Source organism: Myotis brandtii, unplaced genomic scaffold, assembly GCF_000412655.1.
Source record: "Myotis brandtii unplaced genomic scaffold, ASM41265v1 scaffold8, whole genome shotgun sequence".
NCBI lineage: Eukaryota > Metazoa > Chordata > Mammalia > Chiroptera > Vespertilionidae > Myotis > Myotis brandtii.
Window position 1 is genome coordinate 13,853,314 of NW_005371219.1, and position 17,872 is coordinate 13,871,185.

Genomic DNA, 17,872 nt, shown 5'->3' on the forward strand with positions numbered 1-17,872 from the left:
CGGTGCGATCAGGCAGGCAGGCGAGCAGTTAGGAGCCAGCGGTCCCGGATTGTGAGAGGGATGTTCGACTGCCGGTTTAGGCCCTATCCCCGGGATTGGGCCTAAACCAGCAGTCAGACATCCCCCAAGGGGACCTGGATTGGAGATGGTGCAGTCTGAGCTGAGGGGGGGACGCCCCCCCCCCACGACTTTCGAAAATAATGCTGCTATTAACATGGGGGTGCAGATACCTTTCTGAGTTAGTGTTTACCATTTCCTTTAGATGTATTTCCAGAAGTGAAATTTTGGGGTCATATGTTCGGTTTTTAAATTTTTATGACCCTCCAGACTATTTTTTATAGTTACTGCATCTATTTACAATCCTGTCAGTAGTGCACATTGGTTCCCTTCTCTCGTAATCCACACCAGCAATTATCTCTTATCTTTTTTATGATAGCCATTCTAACAGGCAGGTAGGGATATCTAATTGTATTATTAATTTGCATTTTCCTAATGACTAATGATGTTGAGTGTCTTTTCCTGTACCTGCTGGCCATTCATATATCTTCTTCTATTGAAGTCCTTTGCCTATTTTTTTAATTGGATGATTATTATTATTATTATTTTGCTATTGAGTTGTATGAGTTTTTTATATAGTTTGGATATTAATCCCTTATCAGATGGTTTGCAAATTTTTTCCCATTGTGTAGCTTGTTGCTTCACTTTGTTGATTGTTTCTTTTGCTTTGCGGAAACTTTTTAGTTTGAGGTAGTCCCACTTGTTTATTTTTTATTTCATTGCTTGTGTTTTAGGTGTGATCTCCCAAATTATTACCAATATCATGTCATGAGACTCTTTTTAAGGGCCATAGAAAGTAGCATTAGCATTTATTCTTATTTCTTTTCTATTAGGTTTAAGTATATTTTGATTGCAGGTATTTTTGTTCCTGTGTTTTAAGATGTATTTTAGAGACATAGAGTAAAATTTTTACAGCAGATTTATACATCTTTTTTTAAAAAATATATATTTTATTGATTTTTTACAGAGAGGAAGGGAGAGAGACAGAGAGTTAGAAACATCGATGAGAGAGAAACATCGATCAGCTGCCTCCTGCACATCTCCCACTGGGGATGTGCCCGCAACCCAGGTACATGCCCTTGACCGGAATCGAACCCGAGACCCTTCAGTCCGCAGGCCGACGCCCTATCCACTGAGCCAAACCGGTTTCGGCTATACATCTTTTTAAGGAACCATAATTGGAATATTGTTGCTCTCACATTTGAAAATACTTTAAATACTCTAAAGATATATAGATTAAATAAGTAAGGTTATTAAACATTAGTGGTACAGGGATTTATATTGATAAACTTTTAAGCTCAAAATCACATTTCACAAGGTGATTATTTTTAAATTGTATTTCAGCATTTATTTAAGGACCTCCAAATGGATATAAAGAATACCATTTTAGATAAGACCTTGGGTACTCTCACTGGAATGCTAACTTGTTTCTAAATTGGCTTGTAGAAATATCAGGGAAGCCCCTATGAGAACCAAGACCATCTTTGAAGGGATGACATGACATGGAACAGAGAATATGGTACTTCCTTTCTCCCAAGTTAAAATGAATAATTGGCATGGCCAAAATGACATGGAAATTGGTTATGGCAATTAGGCTAGTCATTGTGAATTGATTGTATACACATGTGCCTCAAACTGTTTATAGTGGTGGTCACCTGTGAATATTTACTCTGTGAGTATTTACTGAGTGTACTAGTAAGCTATGTACCAGTCACTCTAGTAGATCAATAGGTCTCAAGATAAGTAAACTCTGCTGTCAACCTGATTAAGTGGATTGAGGGAGACATGTGTTGTGTCAGTCAGGATTCAGTAAAGAAAACAAACCACTCTAGATACAGTTTAAGTAGAAAATAATTCTGTAAAAGAAATTAGGTACTTACTAGAATGCTGGTAAGATGGGAGGAGTAGAAGTCAGTCCCTGAGACTGTTGCATTAAGAGCCAGCCACCATGATGGTGATCAGGCATGGAGAAGCTACAGGGGCCACAGATGCTTTTCAACATTTGTGAACACACTGGAAAAGCAAATATTGAGTAGAGAGTGCATCCATTATTACTTTCAGCCCTCATTTCTCCAAGATCTTGCCTGCCAGCAAAAGACAACAATAGGAAGATGGTTTCCTCTTTACTTCCATTGTCTAATTCTTGTGTGAGGTCACTTAATTAAAAAATGGATTTTTGCATCTAGGTCTCTGACTATAAGAGATCCGGGAAATATAGGTTTTACCTTCTGGCTCATGCAATACAGGAAGGCCGAGTAGGAGAGTTGTGTACTGATTAATATTCTTTGTTTCAATTGGGAATGGAAATATATTTAGGAAGAATAAGTACCTGCCTGTTTATCCTATGGAGCTTATGTTCTGACACAACAGAAAGGTTTATCAGTTAATTAAATAATTTATTTTAATTGAATTTTTAATAAATAATAAAGAGGGACAAAGTGCTAAGATAAAGTAAAATTGGGGATTCTGATCTAGACTGGTGTTAGAGGAGGCTTAGCTAACAAAGTGACATTTAAGTTGAGATTTGAAGGTTAGATAAGGCAAAAGTGAAAAGTGTTCTAGGAAAAGTTTAACACAAAAGAAAAAATATAGCACATTGAAGGAGGTAGAATTCATATCCTTGAGTAGAAAAATAGTACAGAGGGTAAGGAATTGAGTCAAGAGCAAAAAAAATACCAAGTATTGAGACAATAGTATAATAGATAATTGGTTCCCATCACTTGTTTCCATGCTAGATATCAAAATCAGACTCTCTGAAACTAAAGGACTACAATTTTTAACATGATCCTCAGAAATGATTACAGCCCATTTTAGTTAATCCAGTGAACAGATGACTAATGGATGATTTGCTGAGAATGGGGAAAGACAGGTTTAGCATTGCAGCTTATGGCTGTTTTGGCATAGACACCAGAGGTCCAGTTTTAGGTTTCTCCATAAACAAGGTCTAAAGTGGAATAAAGCTTTAAAACAGAAGAGAAGGGGTGGGGAAAGGTGTCATATTGTATTCTTTAGATCTCTAAACTCCTATGTCAGAAGAGAAGCCAGGTACAGTGGGGCCTTGACTTACGAGTTTAATTCGTTCCGAGACCGAGCTCGTTAAGGAGCTCGTTAACTCAAATTACTCTGTCAACTCAATGCAAAAAATCAGCCGAGAGACAGCTGGTATCTCAAAAAACTCGTTAGTCGGGACACTCGTAAGTCAAGGCCCCACTGTATTGGTTTGTGCTCCTAACATGTAGCAGGTCCACCGTCTTACACTGATTAACTTTAGAGCCATTGAGTGATAAAAATAGCACTTATCAAAGATGAGGACTTTATAATACTTTTTCTAACATTGAGAAAGCATACTGACTGATAATTGTGGGAAAGAATGGTATCATTTGGGAGAAAATATTTGCCTTCTCCTAGTTAAATTTTAGTTATTATAATGGCAGATATTTTTTCCTAATGGATTTGAAATGACCCACATTGAAGCATACCTTATCAAGATAAATTACCTCATAAGGCTTACAAAAGTCACTATAAATTATTTATGCAATTCCGTCATGCTCTCTCATTCATCTGTATCTCAGCTGAAGGTCTTGTGTTGCTTCAAGTGTGGGAAAAACAAATTTATTCTCCTATAATATCCTCAGTTGTTTGCTCAGTCTTTTTTTATCAAGTTTTTTAGTCATGTATTTGTGTTAATTTGGAAGCTAATTTTTGGAAGTAGTTATGTTTTAACCGTATTCATTTTTAAAAGTACTCACATTGATTTTCCAATGAAGATGATTTGTAAAGTCATGGAAGGAAGCCCTGAATACTTTCGCTGGGAAAAACGAATGTGGTACCGTCTGTGTGCTAATGGATTATCTTAGCAGTCGCCCATTCCATTCTAGTTTGACTGCCTATAAAGCCTTACATGTGAAGTTCACTTGTGAAAAGTGGAAATATAAAGCCCGAGGAAAGCAAGCTTAGACAATTCCTAAACTACACATACCTGACTCCCTTTACTTTTCACGGCCGTTGTTCTTTTGTGCTGAATTTCTGTGTGTAGAAACACTTATCCAGTGAGTATAGTATTGGATCTTGAATGGCCTCCTTAGAGAACCCCATGCTCTGTTCAGTGAATGTGAATAAGATGAATTGTATCTCTGCAGCTGTTCAGAGTATAGCAAAGCCTGGATTCCAGATAAACCAGGTAGAAAACAGTAATTATTCAGATACTTTAGAAAGCAGCAGGTATCTTCTAATAAATTTAGATTCATAAGTCATGGTCTTAACCATCTCTTCTCCATTCATTTCTCCAGAAAAAACTCCTATTAAAAAGTTTCTTAAGTTTATATTTCTTTCAAGGGAAGATTTTGTACAACTGTCGTTGTATGTGTTTGCCTGTGAGTTTTAGTGTAAACAAATTGAATAGTGTTAGACACACTTTTATGTTTCTTGCTCTTTTCACTTAATATGTCAAGGCAATCTTTCCAAAACAGTACAGAAAGATTTGATCCTAAAAACACCTTCTTTTAACAACTGCACAGTATGCTACAATGTGGACATTTTCATAATTCATTTACCCAGTCCCTTCTTGATGGATACTTTTGTTGTTTCCAATTATTTTTTTTACTAGGGGCTTAGTGCACGAATTCGTGCACCTTGAAAGGAACTGTGGGCCGCGAGGCTGTGGTGGGCACAGGGATGGGTCTCAGCCCATCCTTCATGCCCCTGCCCAGCCCCTCCCACCGCAGCCCCCAGTCCCCTATCTGCTGGCAGCCCCGCACCCACTGCCGCTGCTCCCATGCACTGACAGTGCCAGTCCCGCTCTCACCCGCTGATGGTGTGGAGCAATTGGGGCCAGCACCAGCAGCGGGTGTGAGCGGGGCCAGTGCTGTCAGCGGGTGCAAGCGGCAGCTGCTGCCCTGATCGCCCCTCAGGAGCAGGGGGAGGTGGAGAAGCCCTCAGGGGCGATTGGGGCCAACGCCAGGCACTGGCAGCGGGTGCAAGCAGCGGCTCCAGCACTGGCAGCAGGTGTGAGCAGGACCAGCACCAGCAGCAGGTGTGAGCAGTGGCTCTGGTGTCGGCAGTGGGTACGAGTGGCTGCTGCCAGCCCAAGTCACCCCTCAAGAGCAGGCGGAGGTGGAGAAGCCCTGAGGGCAATTGGGGCCGGCAGCAGGTGCAAGCAGCGGCTCCAGCGCTGGCAGCAGGTGTGAGTGGGACCAGCACTGGCAGCAGGGCGGGACTGCGGCACGCGAGAGCAAAGTATTTTCAGTAACCACCAGAGGCTTGCCCCAGTGACAGGCGACTGGCACCCTGCCTTGGACTAGAATCCCTGTACACCTGCTCCACCATCCCATCACGGCCGACGCCTGCCATATTTCGTGCATGCCCCCTGGTGGTCAACACATGTCATAGCGACTGGTTGTTCGGTTCAGTTCTGCTTGGTCTATTTGCATATTAGGGTTTTATATAGAGAGACTAGAGGCCTGGTGCATGAAATTTATGCCCTGGGGGGGGGGTTGTCCCTCAGCCCAGCCTGCACCCTCTCCAATCTGGGACCCCTTGGGGATATCCGACTGCCAATAAACCTGGTCACCCCTAACTGCCCTTCCCTGCAGGCCCGGTCACCCCTAACTGCCCTCCCCTGCAGGCCTGGACCCCCCCTGTGGGATGAGGCCTAAACTGGCAGTCGGACATCCCTCTCACAATCTGGGCCTTCTGGCTCCCAACCGCTCGCCTGCCTGCCAGCCTGATCGCCCCCTAACCGCTCCCCTGCCAGCCTGATTGACGCCTAACTACCCTCCCCTGCCGGCCTAGTTGCCCCCAACTGCCCTCCCCTGCTGGCCTGGTCACCCCCAACTGGCCTCCCCTGTAGGCCTGATCGCCCACAACTGCCCTCCCCTGCTGGCCATCTTATGGCAGCCATCTTGTGACAACATGGGCGTGGCCATCTTGTGCGAGGCCATGACGGTCAATTTGCATGTTACCGTTTATTATATAGGATTGTTAAAAGTGCTGTAGTAAATGTTCTTGCTCATACTCTTGATAGTTGCAAGTATGTCCATTGGGAAAATGTCTAGCAGTGGAATTTATTCATCATGGTACATGCATTTAAAATTTTAATAAATGGAAATAAATAAATGAATGAATGAATGAATAAAATTTTGGTGATTTCAAACTGCCCACTAGGGAGATTGTTCCAGTTTACACTTCCTCAAACCATAACTTCAAGGAAGTTACATTGTCCACATAACTGGGCAGTGTCAAAGTTTTTAAATTTATGACAGATTAATAGGCAAAAAAGTGATACTTCATTATTATTTTAAATGGCATTTCTTTATGTGAAACTGAGCACTTTGTATATTTGCCATTTGATTTTTCCCTATAAATTGCATGTTCCTACCCTTGGCCCATTAAATTGCATGCACTGACATACATGTTACACACATTTGTTTTTTCTCATTAAACTTTGTTTTTTATTTGTTTACATATATTTTTACCATGCTGAAATTTTTTCAACCTAGTTGTAGTCTTTGGGCTTTGTCTTGCTTATTAAGGCCAGCATACTTCATCCATGATTTCCTCCAACCCTTTTCAAATTTAACTTTTATTAAATTTTTAATTTGTCCAAAACTTATTCCATATGGTAATGGACCTCTCATCCTTTCTGAATACTCTGTTGATTTTAAAATTTGATATAACATACAAAATTCTTGTATTTGCCTGAGTCAGTTTCTGGACTTTCTGTTCTAGTTCATTGGTGTTACTGTTTCTTCTTTGGTGTCAAACTGTTTTGCTTATTCTGTTTTTACAACATGTTTAATACGTGGTTGGGATAAGCATCCTGATCATTCCTCAATTTTGGATTTTTCCTGCCATATCTGTGCATTAAGGCTAGGACAAACTTAATAGTCCTAACACGTTCCTTTCCTTCATGTCCTGTTCACCATCCTTTCCTTTGTGCTTACTTTATAACCTAGTTTTTTGTGATATTTCTGTTTCCCCAGCCTCCACCTTCTCACTTGATTGTTATAGTAGCCCCATAGCTGCTCATTCAGTCTCTGTTCTTAACACAACCATGAAGTTACCTCTCTAAACATAAAATCAAATACTGCTCTTGAAACTTGAAGAAGACAGTCTTTTTGTGTACCATATGTGTTTTGTTTGGGATTCGGTCTCAAAATGTATAAGTTGTCATTTACTTGGCTGGCCACTAGATGGTGGGATTTGTTAATGTATTACCATCCATTATATACCTGAAGCAGATTTCATGGAGTGCTATTTCCTTAGATTATATTCTTAGTTAATTGTTATAAAGTCTGTGACAAAGTGACAAAGTCTGCACTAGGACCTCAGACCCCTGAAATCCCATTCCCTGCCCATGGAGTGTCCCTTACATAAAACTATGGAAAATTGTTTCAAAGGAAGCTATTAAAATGTTTGTAATAAAAATTTCAGAGCAATAGCACATAAACGCAGGATGTGATGTCCAAACAGAAGCTTTGACTGTGTAAACACTTGTGTTAATCTAAAGTCTTTAATTTTGCAGAAAAATTTTCTCTTAGTTGTGTGGTGAGTCGTCAGTGAATTTTGTAAAATCTGCTTTAGCACTTATATAGGCTGTGAATAAGTGGACCAAATCCCATATCTAAGCTCAGACCAGATCAAAGAACAGACACCAGAAAGGAAGTTAGTATATTCAGGGCAGATATAAAGTTGAGCTAAGACAGGTGGCAGTGCCCTCCCGTCAAAGATCACCAGGAGCACACCTGTAGGTGAACACAGCAGGCCTGTTGGGTCATCGCTATAGGAAAGAGTTCATGCCAGGAGCAACCATGTGGCATCCCAGTGGCAGGGGAAGGGCTTCCAACGCAGTGAGTCTGAAATAGCAAGTGTCACCCTGAGGTGCATGTGGATTTGTCAGAAAGAGGAGAGAGAGAGAAAAGTCGGCCCTTGTGGCTGGCCGAGGAAGTGAGGCTAGTGGATGGGAATGATTTCTGTAGGGCCCTGTGTTGTCAGGACTCTGGCTTTTACTCTGAATGAGGTAGAAACCACTGAGATTTCTGCTTATTTTAATGGAGTTCGTTTGGAAGGATAGGAAACTGGCAATACTGATTGATTGCAACAATAGAACACCTGCGTGAAAAAGAGACCTGCTTTTAACTTCTTCCCTTTTGGATTTTGTGTCATGTTCAGGATTGCATAGTTTTTAAAACAGATATACAGTGGGACCTTGACTTACGAGTGTCCCGACTAACGAGTTTTTTGAGATACCAGCTGTTTCTCGGCCGATTTTTTGCATTGAGCTGACACGAGCTCCTTAACGAGCTCAGTCTCGGAATGAATTAAACTCGGAAGTCAAGGCCCCACTGTAATATAATTTTTAATAATTTTGTCTATAGCATTATACACTAATATTTAGTAAGACCTTAAGATGCTTAAAAATAATTTTATTCTCATCAATAAACTCATTCAACAGAAAAGCCAAATAACAATCCCTTTTAAATGCTAAACACTTTTATATTTTGTTTATTTCTACTCTAGGTGCAAAAGTCAAGAAATAGGCAACTACGAGAATTATTCCCAGATGGCTTTAGTATTCATCATGCAGGAATGCTTCGGCAGGACAGAAATTTGGTTGAAAACTTGTTTTCTAATGGGCACATCAAAGTCCTAGTCTGTACAGCCACATTGGCCTGGGGCGTCAATCTTCCTGCCCATGCTGTTATTATTAAGGTAAGAGCTTACCTTCCTTTGCACATGGATTTGTGGTGTCTTAAAACAAACCTGGGGATTAATTTGTTTAGAAAAAATATTGTGATTTGGCTGCTTCACTGACTTTGAATGTTATTTATATTAGGTCAGAATTATTTTCTCCAAAAGAATCTAGTTTATATTGTGAAATTTTAACTCTATCACAGATGATGAAAGGATTACTTAAAGTACACTTTTGAGATTTTGCCTTATTTGCCTAATTTTAATATCGGCTCATCAGGATTATATTTGTGTGTGTTTATGTAAATTTTTATTAACTTTTCACCGTCTAGGGAACACAAATCTATGCTGCAAAAAGAGGCTCCTTTGTTGACCTTGGAATATTAGATGTCATGCAGATATTTGGTCGAGCTGGAAGACCACAATTTGACAAATTTGGGGAAGGAATCATCATAACAACACATGATAAACTCAGCCATTACCTCACTTTGCTCACTCAACAAAACCCAATTGAGAGTCAGTTTCTGGAAAGCCTTGCAGATAACCTAAATGCAGAGGTAAGATCTAACGAGTAAAAGGTTGGCAAAGAATCATTAGCTGCAAGAATGACTAAGTAAAATAAATTTTGTGTTGGTTGCTCTTTTGAAGTATTTAGGATGATAGCTTATGACATTATATAGTCATAAGTCACAACAAACTGAATAGCAATATTATTGATTAGTTCAGAGCAGTACAAAGTGCAAACAATAACTGATAGGAACTCATTGCTAAAAAACTATATACTTTTAAATTACAAGGTTTTGTTATAGGGTAGAAATCTTAACTACTTTATATTCATAAAGTACTTGTTAGGTATCTCATTTTCAGAAATGTCAACAGTAACCAGGTGTTTTTCTTTAAAAGAATTTTTGAATACGTATTATGTGCTAGGCACTATAGTGGTGGTTTCACATATGTTATCTTAGTTACATGCGTCTCATCTACAAGATTAGGGAACTTTTGAGACCATGGTCTATATTTGTTTCCATACTCATTGTGCTTCGTGTAGTTCAGTTTTGTACTGACTTATTATATGATTATTGAGGTGAATGGAAACATTTCAAAAAATACTGTGGAAAATATTTTATAAAAGGCTCCTATACTCAAGTGGCCACTAGGTGACAGTAAATATTTACAGGTAAATTTTAATTTTTGTCACTAGGTGGCACTCTAGGATTAATCTCTAAATATGATGTGCCATCATAAGTTTCAATTCAATTTCCTGCGTAGTCTTTTTCTTTTTGGTGAACATTTAGAAGACTTGCACTACTTAAACCAATCTTTGATACCTACTTCCTCCTTTCTTTTTAATCTTATCATTAGTGGTAATAGGTAATTATTAATGTTAATTTATTGAGTCTGATTTTGAAAAATAGCAAGATTATTTTTTATAACATTTTCTACTTAGGAGTTTCATATTACTTTAAAATATCTATAGGTCATAAGGGAATTAACACAGTTTTGGCTGTCAAATAATAGAATCACAAGTGAGGGACACTATTAAACTAGTTTCTTTTACCTAAACAGACTAGAAAAATGTTTAACTGTCTTACTTGAAAGTATTTAGGAAGTGTTTAGCCAACTCCTTCATTAGCTAAATTGTAGTTTTTCTTACTCTTCATTTTGTGAAAATCTTACAGTTCACATTTTAGGACATGTATGTCTTTACTTCTATTGTGAATGATTTATTTAGTCATTTGTAAATATGTTAGTAAAATTTATTTTTTCCAGTTTTATGGAGATGTAATTGACTTATGACATTGTGTAAGTTGATACATGTATATATTTTTGAAATGTTTGCCACAGTAGTTAGTAAACACATCCTTTACCTCACATAATGGCCATTCTGTTGTTATGATGATAACACAATTTTCAAGTACACAATACAGTATTAACCATAGTTATCCTGGGGTACATTAGATCCCCAGAACTTATTCTTTTTATAACTGAAAGTTTGTACACTTTGACCATCTCCCCATTTCCTCCTTCCCCCACCCCCTGGCAACCATTCTCCATTTCTATGAGTCTTATGTTTTTAGATTCTACATATAAGTGAGATCATATAGTATTTATCTTTTTCTGTCTGACTTAAGTTAGTATAAATTTAAAAGTCAATTTAAATGACCAAAATCTGCCTTATCATTTTTTTTGGTCATACATCTACTTAATGGCATAATGATATTTATATATTGCTATAGCTCCTCTTCAACTAAAGATAGCTAAGCATTCACATATTTATTTCACAAAATTGGATACAAAGAATTTATAATATGAAAATGAAACAAAGGTTTTTATTTTCTTTAATATTCAGTACTAAAATGAGGGATTTTTTTCTTCAAAAATTTAATAATTTAGGTAGGGAGCATCTCTCCTCCTTTGATTAAAGTATGAAAGGTGAAAAAAAATTTTTCAGCTACATGTTCAGGAAAAATTATACACTATGAAGGTGCACAACTTGGATTTATTTTTAAATTAAAATGAACACCTTGATTAAAAACAAAGTGACTACCTATAGGCCCAGTGGCTAAAGAAATATATTTTTCAGAAAACTTTTCATTGTTATTCTGTGTTAAGAACTATTTTCTAATAATTCCATTTTATTTATTATACAGATGTTATGTATTATTGTTGTGATTTTATTTGGTTTTATGAAATTAATATATTATAGTTACATTAAAATCTCATTTGTGGAATATAATAAACAACATAAATTGATGAACAAAAATAGATCCAGAGACACAGAAGCATCAAACAGACTGTCAAACCTCACAGGGAAAGCAGGGGTTGGGGGAAGGGATTAAGAGATCAACCAAAGGACTTGTATGCATGCATATAAGCATAACCAGTGGACACAGATACTAGTTGGGGTGAGGGTATGTGCTGGGGGTGGGAGTGGTCGGGGAGAGGTCGATGGGGGGGAAAGGAGACATATGTAGTACTTTAAACAATAAATAATTTAAATTTTAAAAATGCTATGTTAAAATTATATTTTCTTTCACAATATAATCTAAAGAATTATCTAGTGGTTATTATAATTCAAAGGTATAAATATCTACTTTTTTCATAAGTTATTTTATATTTATCAGTAAAAAATTAAAACCATTTCCCATTCTTGTATGATTGTTAAAGTGTATATTTTACTAATATGTGTAAATCCCAATAAAATCTGCTTTGTTATTGTAGAAAGGATTGCATTTTCCATTTTATTTATATTGTTTATTTCCGCTAGCCATCCTGCAAATGGGTATCCTTAGAGGCAAAAGCTACTGTCATGCTCTCTATTGTTTTGGTAATGACAATACACAAAAACACAATAAAGAGGGATAGAATTAACCATATTATGTTGTTTTCATTGTGGTGCACCTACATTTAAAATTTCAGTAGTGTGACCACATAAAATAAAACCAAAAGGAAAAGGAAGCAAGAAGAAAAATGAATACCAAAATATTTTTAATGCTGTACAGAATGAAACTTTATTTATGGAAAAATAATCAAATGCCATAAAATTGAGTAAGTTCAGTTTTGGAAAATAGCATTTCTAATGTACTGTTCCCAATTAAATGGGGCAGGGATGATTTTTAATTAATTTGAGAAGTGTCATGTCCAATAATCATGCTATACCTTTTAATTACAGCATAATGATGTGTTTTAAAAACTCAACTTTTGACAAAGTGCACTTTGATGTAATGTTTATATTTAACTTTAATGGATTAGTTTAATTTTTGTTATATTTTTGACTTGCAGATTGCTCTGGGAACAGTTACTAATGTGGAAGAAGCAGTGAAGTGGATAAGTTACACTTATCTTTATGTACGGATGAGAGCAAACCCATTAGTATATGGCATCAGTCACAAGGCTTATCAGGTAGAAAACTCATTTGTAAAAAAAAAAAAAAAAAAGAAATCAAACCTTTTTTTAAATTTCTGTAATCCTTTCATGGTGTGAGGATAAATATTTGCTACTCTTGCCTCATCTGAAAAGAGTTAGGTAGCTGGAAGAAAAACAGAGAGCTTTAATCTTTTTTAGAAAATACTAAGGAAAATTAAATTTCCCCCTGCAATTATTTCACTTTACTTATAGTATCTCTTTTCCCACTGACACTAATAAGTTCATCTTTATACTATTATCAATTTATCATTCAGATGTATTTTCATTTGATACTAATATTTTGCTGTGATTTTTTAAAATTAAGATAAATTTAATTTTTGGAATAGTCCAGACATGAGAAAACTTATGGACCACTGTTAATAATATCTTGCTATATGCAATCTATTCTCTTATCAAGTTCCTCTAAGCCCTTGTTCCTAAATTAAAAGGTAGCATTGATAAGTTATTATCTTGGTGGTTTAGAGGCTGGCATCAGTTCTGTGCACATAGACTGCAAATGAGATGCATGTTGTTGCAGCTATTCCTATGAGCTCTACAGTTGTGTGGTCCACATGGCTTACAGATTCTGTGAGACCTTGTCTTTTCTTTAGAACTCTGCTTTATACACTGTAATGCTTCCTAATTACAGATAGAATCCAGTTGTTCTCTAATGAAAACATTATTTCACCATCATCATATGGTTATTCACTAGTGTTAAGTCAAAATTATCAAAGAAACTGAATTTGACTTGGAATGATAGTTTTACTGCATTAACTAGTAACTTGGTTTTTATTTATATTCTGTTGTGTTTTCAAAGCAGTTGCCAATCTTGTTTTGTGTGTGTGTGTGCTTTTAAAAAATTTTTTCTTTTTCTATACCGTAGATTTGACCTTGGGAAAATCAAACTTAAGATTTAGGAGGAAAAATACAAGAAAAATAGCAGCAACAACTAGTTCTGAAGCTGCTGATCTGAAATCATTAAGTGTTTATACATAGGTTGATTGTAATTGATACTTAACAACCTTTCTTCTCAGTTAAAGTATATCTTCTTTTATAGCCAAATCGTTCTGTTATAAAATATAGGTTCATTATAACCTGTAAACTTTAAAAATTTTAAAGAATATGACTCTAGCTATTTTTATTACAAATATGGGTTTTGTGAAAATAGTCAATGGCACTGTGAAAATATACTGAAGGAGTAAAAGAAAACAAAACACGACATGTAGTTTCATGGGCTAAGCTATTTATTTCAATTCTTGGCATAAGATAAAAACATCAATTGATTTTTAAGTACTAGGTTAATATCAGAAGTCATTTTTGTATAATTTTCCATTATAAGCAAAGTGATTTTTTTTTTCCTTCTCAGATACATGGTTTTACTACTTTCACAGTTCAGAGAATCTTACCTTTCTATTTTCTTTAACTTATGTGTTTTCCTTTTATTCTCAATATGAATTTGTAACCACAATACCCGTGTGAACTAACACAGACCATGCAGTTTAACATATTTTCAATGGTTTAGTAATATGTGATTGATAAAATGTTTTCAGAAGATGAACCTGACACATACAGTGCATCACTTGTAGCAAATATTTAAGACTTTGTATTTGCTAATATGATTATTTCGGACTCTATCTTACTTCCCTACAGTTCATTTTCTTTGCTTTGCTTTTCTGATTTTTAAATTTATTTTAGCTGTGTATTCTCCCCTCATTCCTTTAAGGTCATATTCTACTTTATTGCTCATGACCAGAGAATGATCGTTAGGACCTGGCTTGTGTGCATGTTTGTATGTACATCATATAATAACAAGAATATTTGTTAATAAATGTTCTTTCTGCTGAAAAAATGTCTGATGTAATAGTTTCAAAACTATTCAAAATTTATGGTTATTTTACTCTTTGCTTCTATTATTATTACAGGAAAAATGGATTTTCCTATTGGCAGTTATGAAAACTGCTAGAACACTAAAACCATACTTTTGAAAGGATAACTGTATTTATTTTTGTATACTTTTACTTTGACAGAGGAAATCATCCTCACTATTATTTCTCCAAATAGTGATAAAGTAAAAACATGGTTTGATATTTTAAAATCCCTGTTCATTTAAGTGTGGGAGTGAGAAGACAATATTTTTCTTATAGTTGATTTTTAATCTTTATAGTTTTAAAGATTTTAACACCAATTAAGAATTTTGGATTCTATAATATTACTATCTGAAGATAATATGCAGATTGATAAATGCCATTCAAAGCAAATAAATTTTGGGTTATTTGGTTTATTTAATGGAATAAAATATTTTCTAGTTATGTCCTAAATTTATAAATATGCAATTCTTTAAAATTTGTAATAAAGAAGTTTATTCTAACTAAAGCATCAACAAAATTTAATTTTCATAAATAGGTATATATAATTCTCTAAAGAAAAATGACTATCTAAAGCAATATTAAAGTGTTTATATATTTTTTTCCCTGTAGATTGACCCAACATTAGCAAAACATCGAGAACAGTTGGTCATTGAAGTTGGACGAAAATTAGACAAAGCTAGGATGATTCGTTTTGAGGAGCGAACTGGATATTTTTCCTCAACCGATTTGGGTAGAACCGCCAGCCACTTCTATATTAAATACAACACCATTGAGGTATTAAACTGAGTCGAACAAATACAATATGTTTGTTTTTAGATGTCAAAATATAGTATTAATGCTAAATAGCAAAAGCTGTTAATAGAATAAAATGCTTTTGGCATATGAATTCAATAAATAGACTCAGTAAAGACAAGAAAAAATCAGATTTTAAATATTCATGGCCCCCTTGCCATCCTGGTCAATGAGTGGGTCCCAAGCAGTAGACTTGGAGAATGGTAGATTTCCATATGCCCATGCTGAAAATGAGCCAATACCATAATCTTATGATGAACATTTTTTTAGCTATCTAAAGTAAATTTTGTTAACTGATTTTATTGCTCTTTAGCTGATTATATTTTAACAGTATTTTTTAATCTTTGGTAGATAATGCAATGATTTGGAATAGCATGCCACAGACATTGTAACTCTGCATTGCCTAGGGCTCAAATGTTATTTAAGAATGAGTAATTTATAGTCAGGTTTTTAATTTAAAATATTTTACTGGACCTTCTATTTTAATCATATATAACACTTACTTTGGTAGACCTTCAATGAACTTTTTGATGCTCATAAAACAGAAGGTGATATCCTTGCTATAGTGTCTAAAGCTGAAGAATTTGATCAAATTAAGGTAAGATTACTTGAAGCTTGACTCAAATGCATATAACATATATATTCATTCATTTATAAAACCTCATAAGTAATTGTTATTCCTGATACACCAGAAGCTGTATGACACTTCACATTTGGAGTACCAACAATATTCTTCCATTTATCAGCAATTCCAGTATCCTAGATTATGATATTATGTCATACCTCACATCATTCTTTATTCTCTACTGCAAGTCAAATATAATTTAAGTAGGTTTTGCAGTAATGAAACTGGTGGAGAATATAGTATGTAGATTTTGGTTTATTTGCAATGTAAGGTTCACTAAAGAAAATAGGAAGGATATGCATGATTCCAACTTAGATCTGAATATTTCTCTACCTGTATTATAATTTAATCTTATTAACAGTGAAAACTTTTATACTTTGAGTCATAGTACTTCACAGCTTTAAGCTATGAATGTGTTCTATCATATAAAAATATATGACTGTAATGAATGTCTTTGGAGATAATTCAAGTTTGCCCTAATCTATTTGGGCAGAGGTTTTACTCTGGTCAAATAAGAAATGAAATCTCATCAATTGAAGGATGGTGAGGTCAGGAGATCTAATTTTTGTGGCATATCAAATTTTTATATGTCAATGGCAACTTTAATATTGGTGATGAATAATAAAATGTAATTGTATCAGTCTCAATATAATTTCTTATTGTATATTATTAGCTACCTGTGGAAAAAAATTAGTTATTTTAGCATATAGAGGACATGTTTAGTTATAGCAAATGGAAACTTTAAAAAAAAACCTGCAGTATGGTTCAATTTCAGTAAATCAACCCAAATAATACTGTAAAAACATTGATTCTTCCAGGTCAGAGAAGAGGAAATAGAGGAGTTAGATGCCTTATTAAATAATTTCTGTGAACTCTCAGCTCCTGGAGGTGTAGAGAACAATTATGGGAAAATAAATATCCTACTTCAAACTTATATCAGCCGAGGTGAGATGGACAGTTTCTCCCTTATATCAGATTCTGCATATGTTGCACAGGTAAGATTATTACTCTCTTCCCATTTTTTCTCCCTTGTTTACTTTTAAAGGTTCAAAGAATTACTCAGACTATACTGTGACTATACTTATGACATGCTACTAAATTACTACTTTATCTTAGAACTGATTCTGTTTAATTTGTACATCTTTTATGCCATCCATTTATTAGATCAGGAATGGGGGTGGAATTTGGTGTTAGTTTGGCTCTTTAATATTGCTATTGTTTTTATTTTTGAGTTTAAAAATATCAATCTTACTTTGCTTTAAATTATAAAGTTTATCTTCTTTAATTACAAAGAATATACTTACAAAGGGCAATAATAGAATAATATTTCAATCAAAAAGAAAAGATTGTGGAACTATTGTAGCTTTTCCCAAATGCTAGAAATATAAACAAAATTCTTGGCCATTAAATAAGGCTTTTATATATATGCCTCACACCATATATTTAGTAAGATAAGTCTTTGATAAAAATTTTTTTCTTCCCATCGATACTTAAAAATTGATGACTGAAAGAAAATTATTCCTTAAATTATAGCTTACTAAATAAGTTTAAAAAAATACCATAGTATAAAATGTTGTAATATTTATGTTTTTATATTCAGGCCCCCATGTGAAATAAAGTAGTTTATTTGTTGCGTTATTTACCTTTCAAAATGAAAGGTTTTTCTTTATAGATATATGTTTTTAAAAAAAGTACTTTCTACTTCAAAAGAATACCATTTTTTTCACCCAGCTGGTATGGCTCATTGTTTTGAGTATCAGCCCATGAACCAGAAGGTCATAGGTTCCATTCCTGGTTGGGGCTGTGGGCAGCCTCGATCCCCAGTAGGGTACATGCAGGAGTAGCTGATTGATGATTCTCTCATCATTGATGTTTCTATCTCATTCTCCCTCTCCCTTCCTCTCTGAAATCAATTAAAAAAAAAAAAAAAATATAT

At 35.3% G+C, this 17,872-nt stretch overlaps 1 protein-coding gene across 8 annotated transcripts in view; it reads left to right on the forward strand.

Moving 5' to 3' along the window:
* ASCC3 (activating signal cointegrator 1 complex subunit 3) overlaps window positions 1–17,872 on the forward strand; it is a 255,129-nt gene that overhangs the window by 118,410 nt on the left and 118,847 nt on the right. For all 8 annotated transcript variants that reach the window (XM_014531334.1, XM_005883805.2, XM_014531335.1 and 5 more), the window contains 6 exons: window positions 8,575–8,766; window positions 9,078–9,302; window positions 12,529–12,648; window positions 15,129–15,293; window positions 15,823–15,909; window positions 16,755–16,931. In XM_014531334.1, the coding sequence (XP_014386820.1) occupies window positions 8,575–8,766; window positions 9,078–9,302; window positions 12,529–12,648; window positions 15,129–15,293; window positions 15,823–15,909; window positions 16,755–16,931 (966 nt within the window). The remainder of the gene's footprint in view (window positions 1–8,574; window positions 8,767–9,077; window positions 9,303–12,528; window positions 12,649–15,128; window positions 15,294–15,822; window positions 15,910–16,754; window positions 16,932–17,872) is intronic.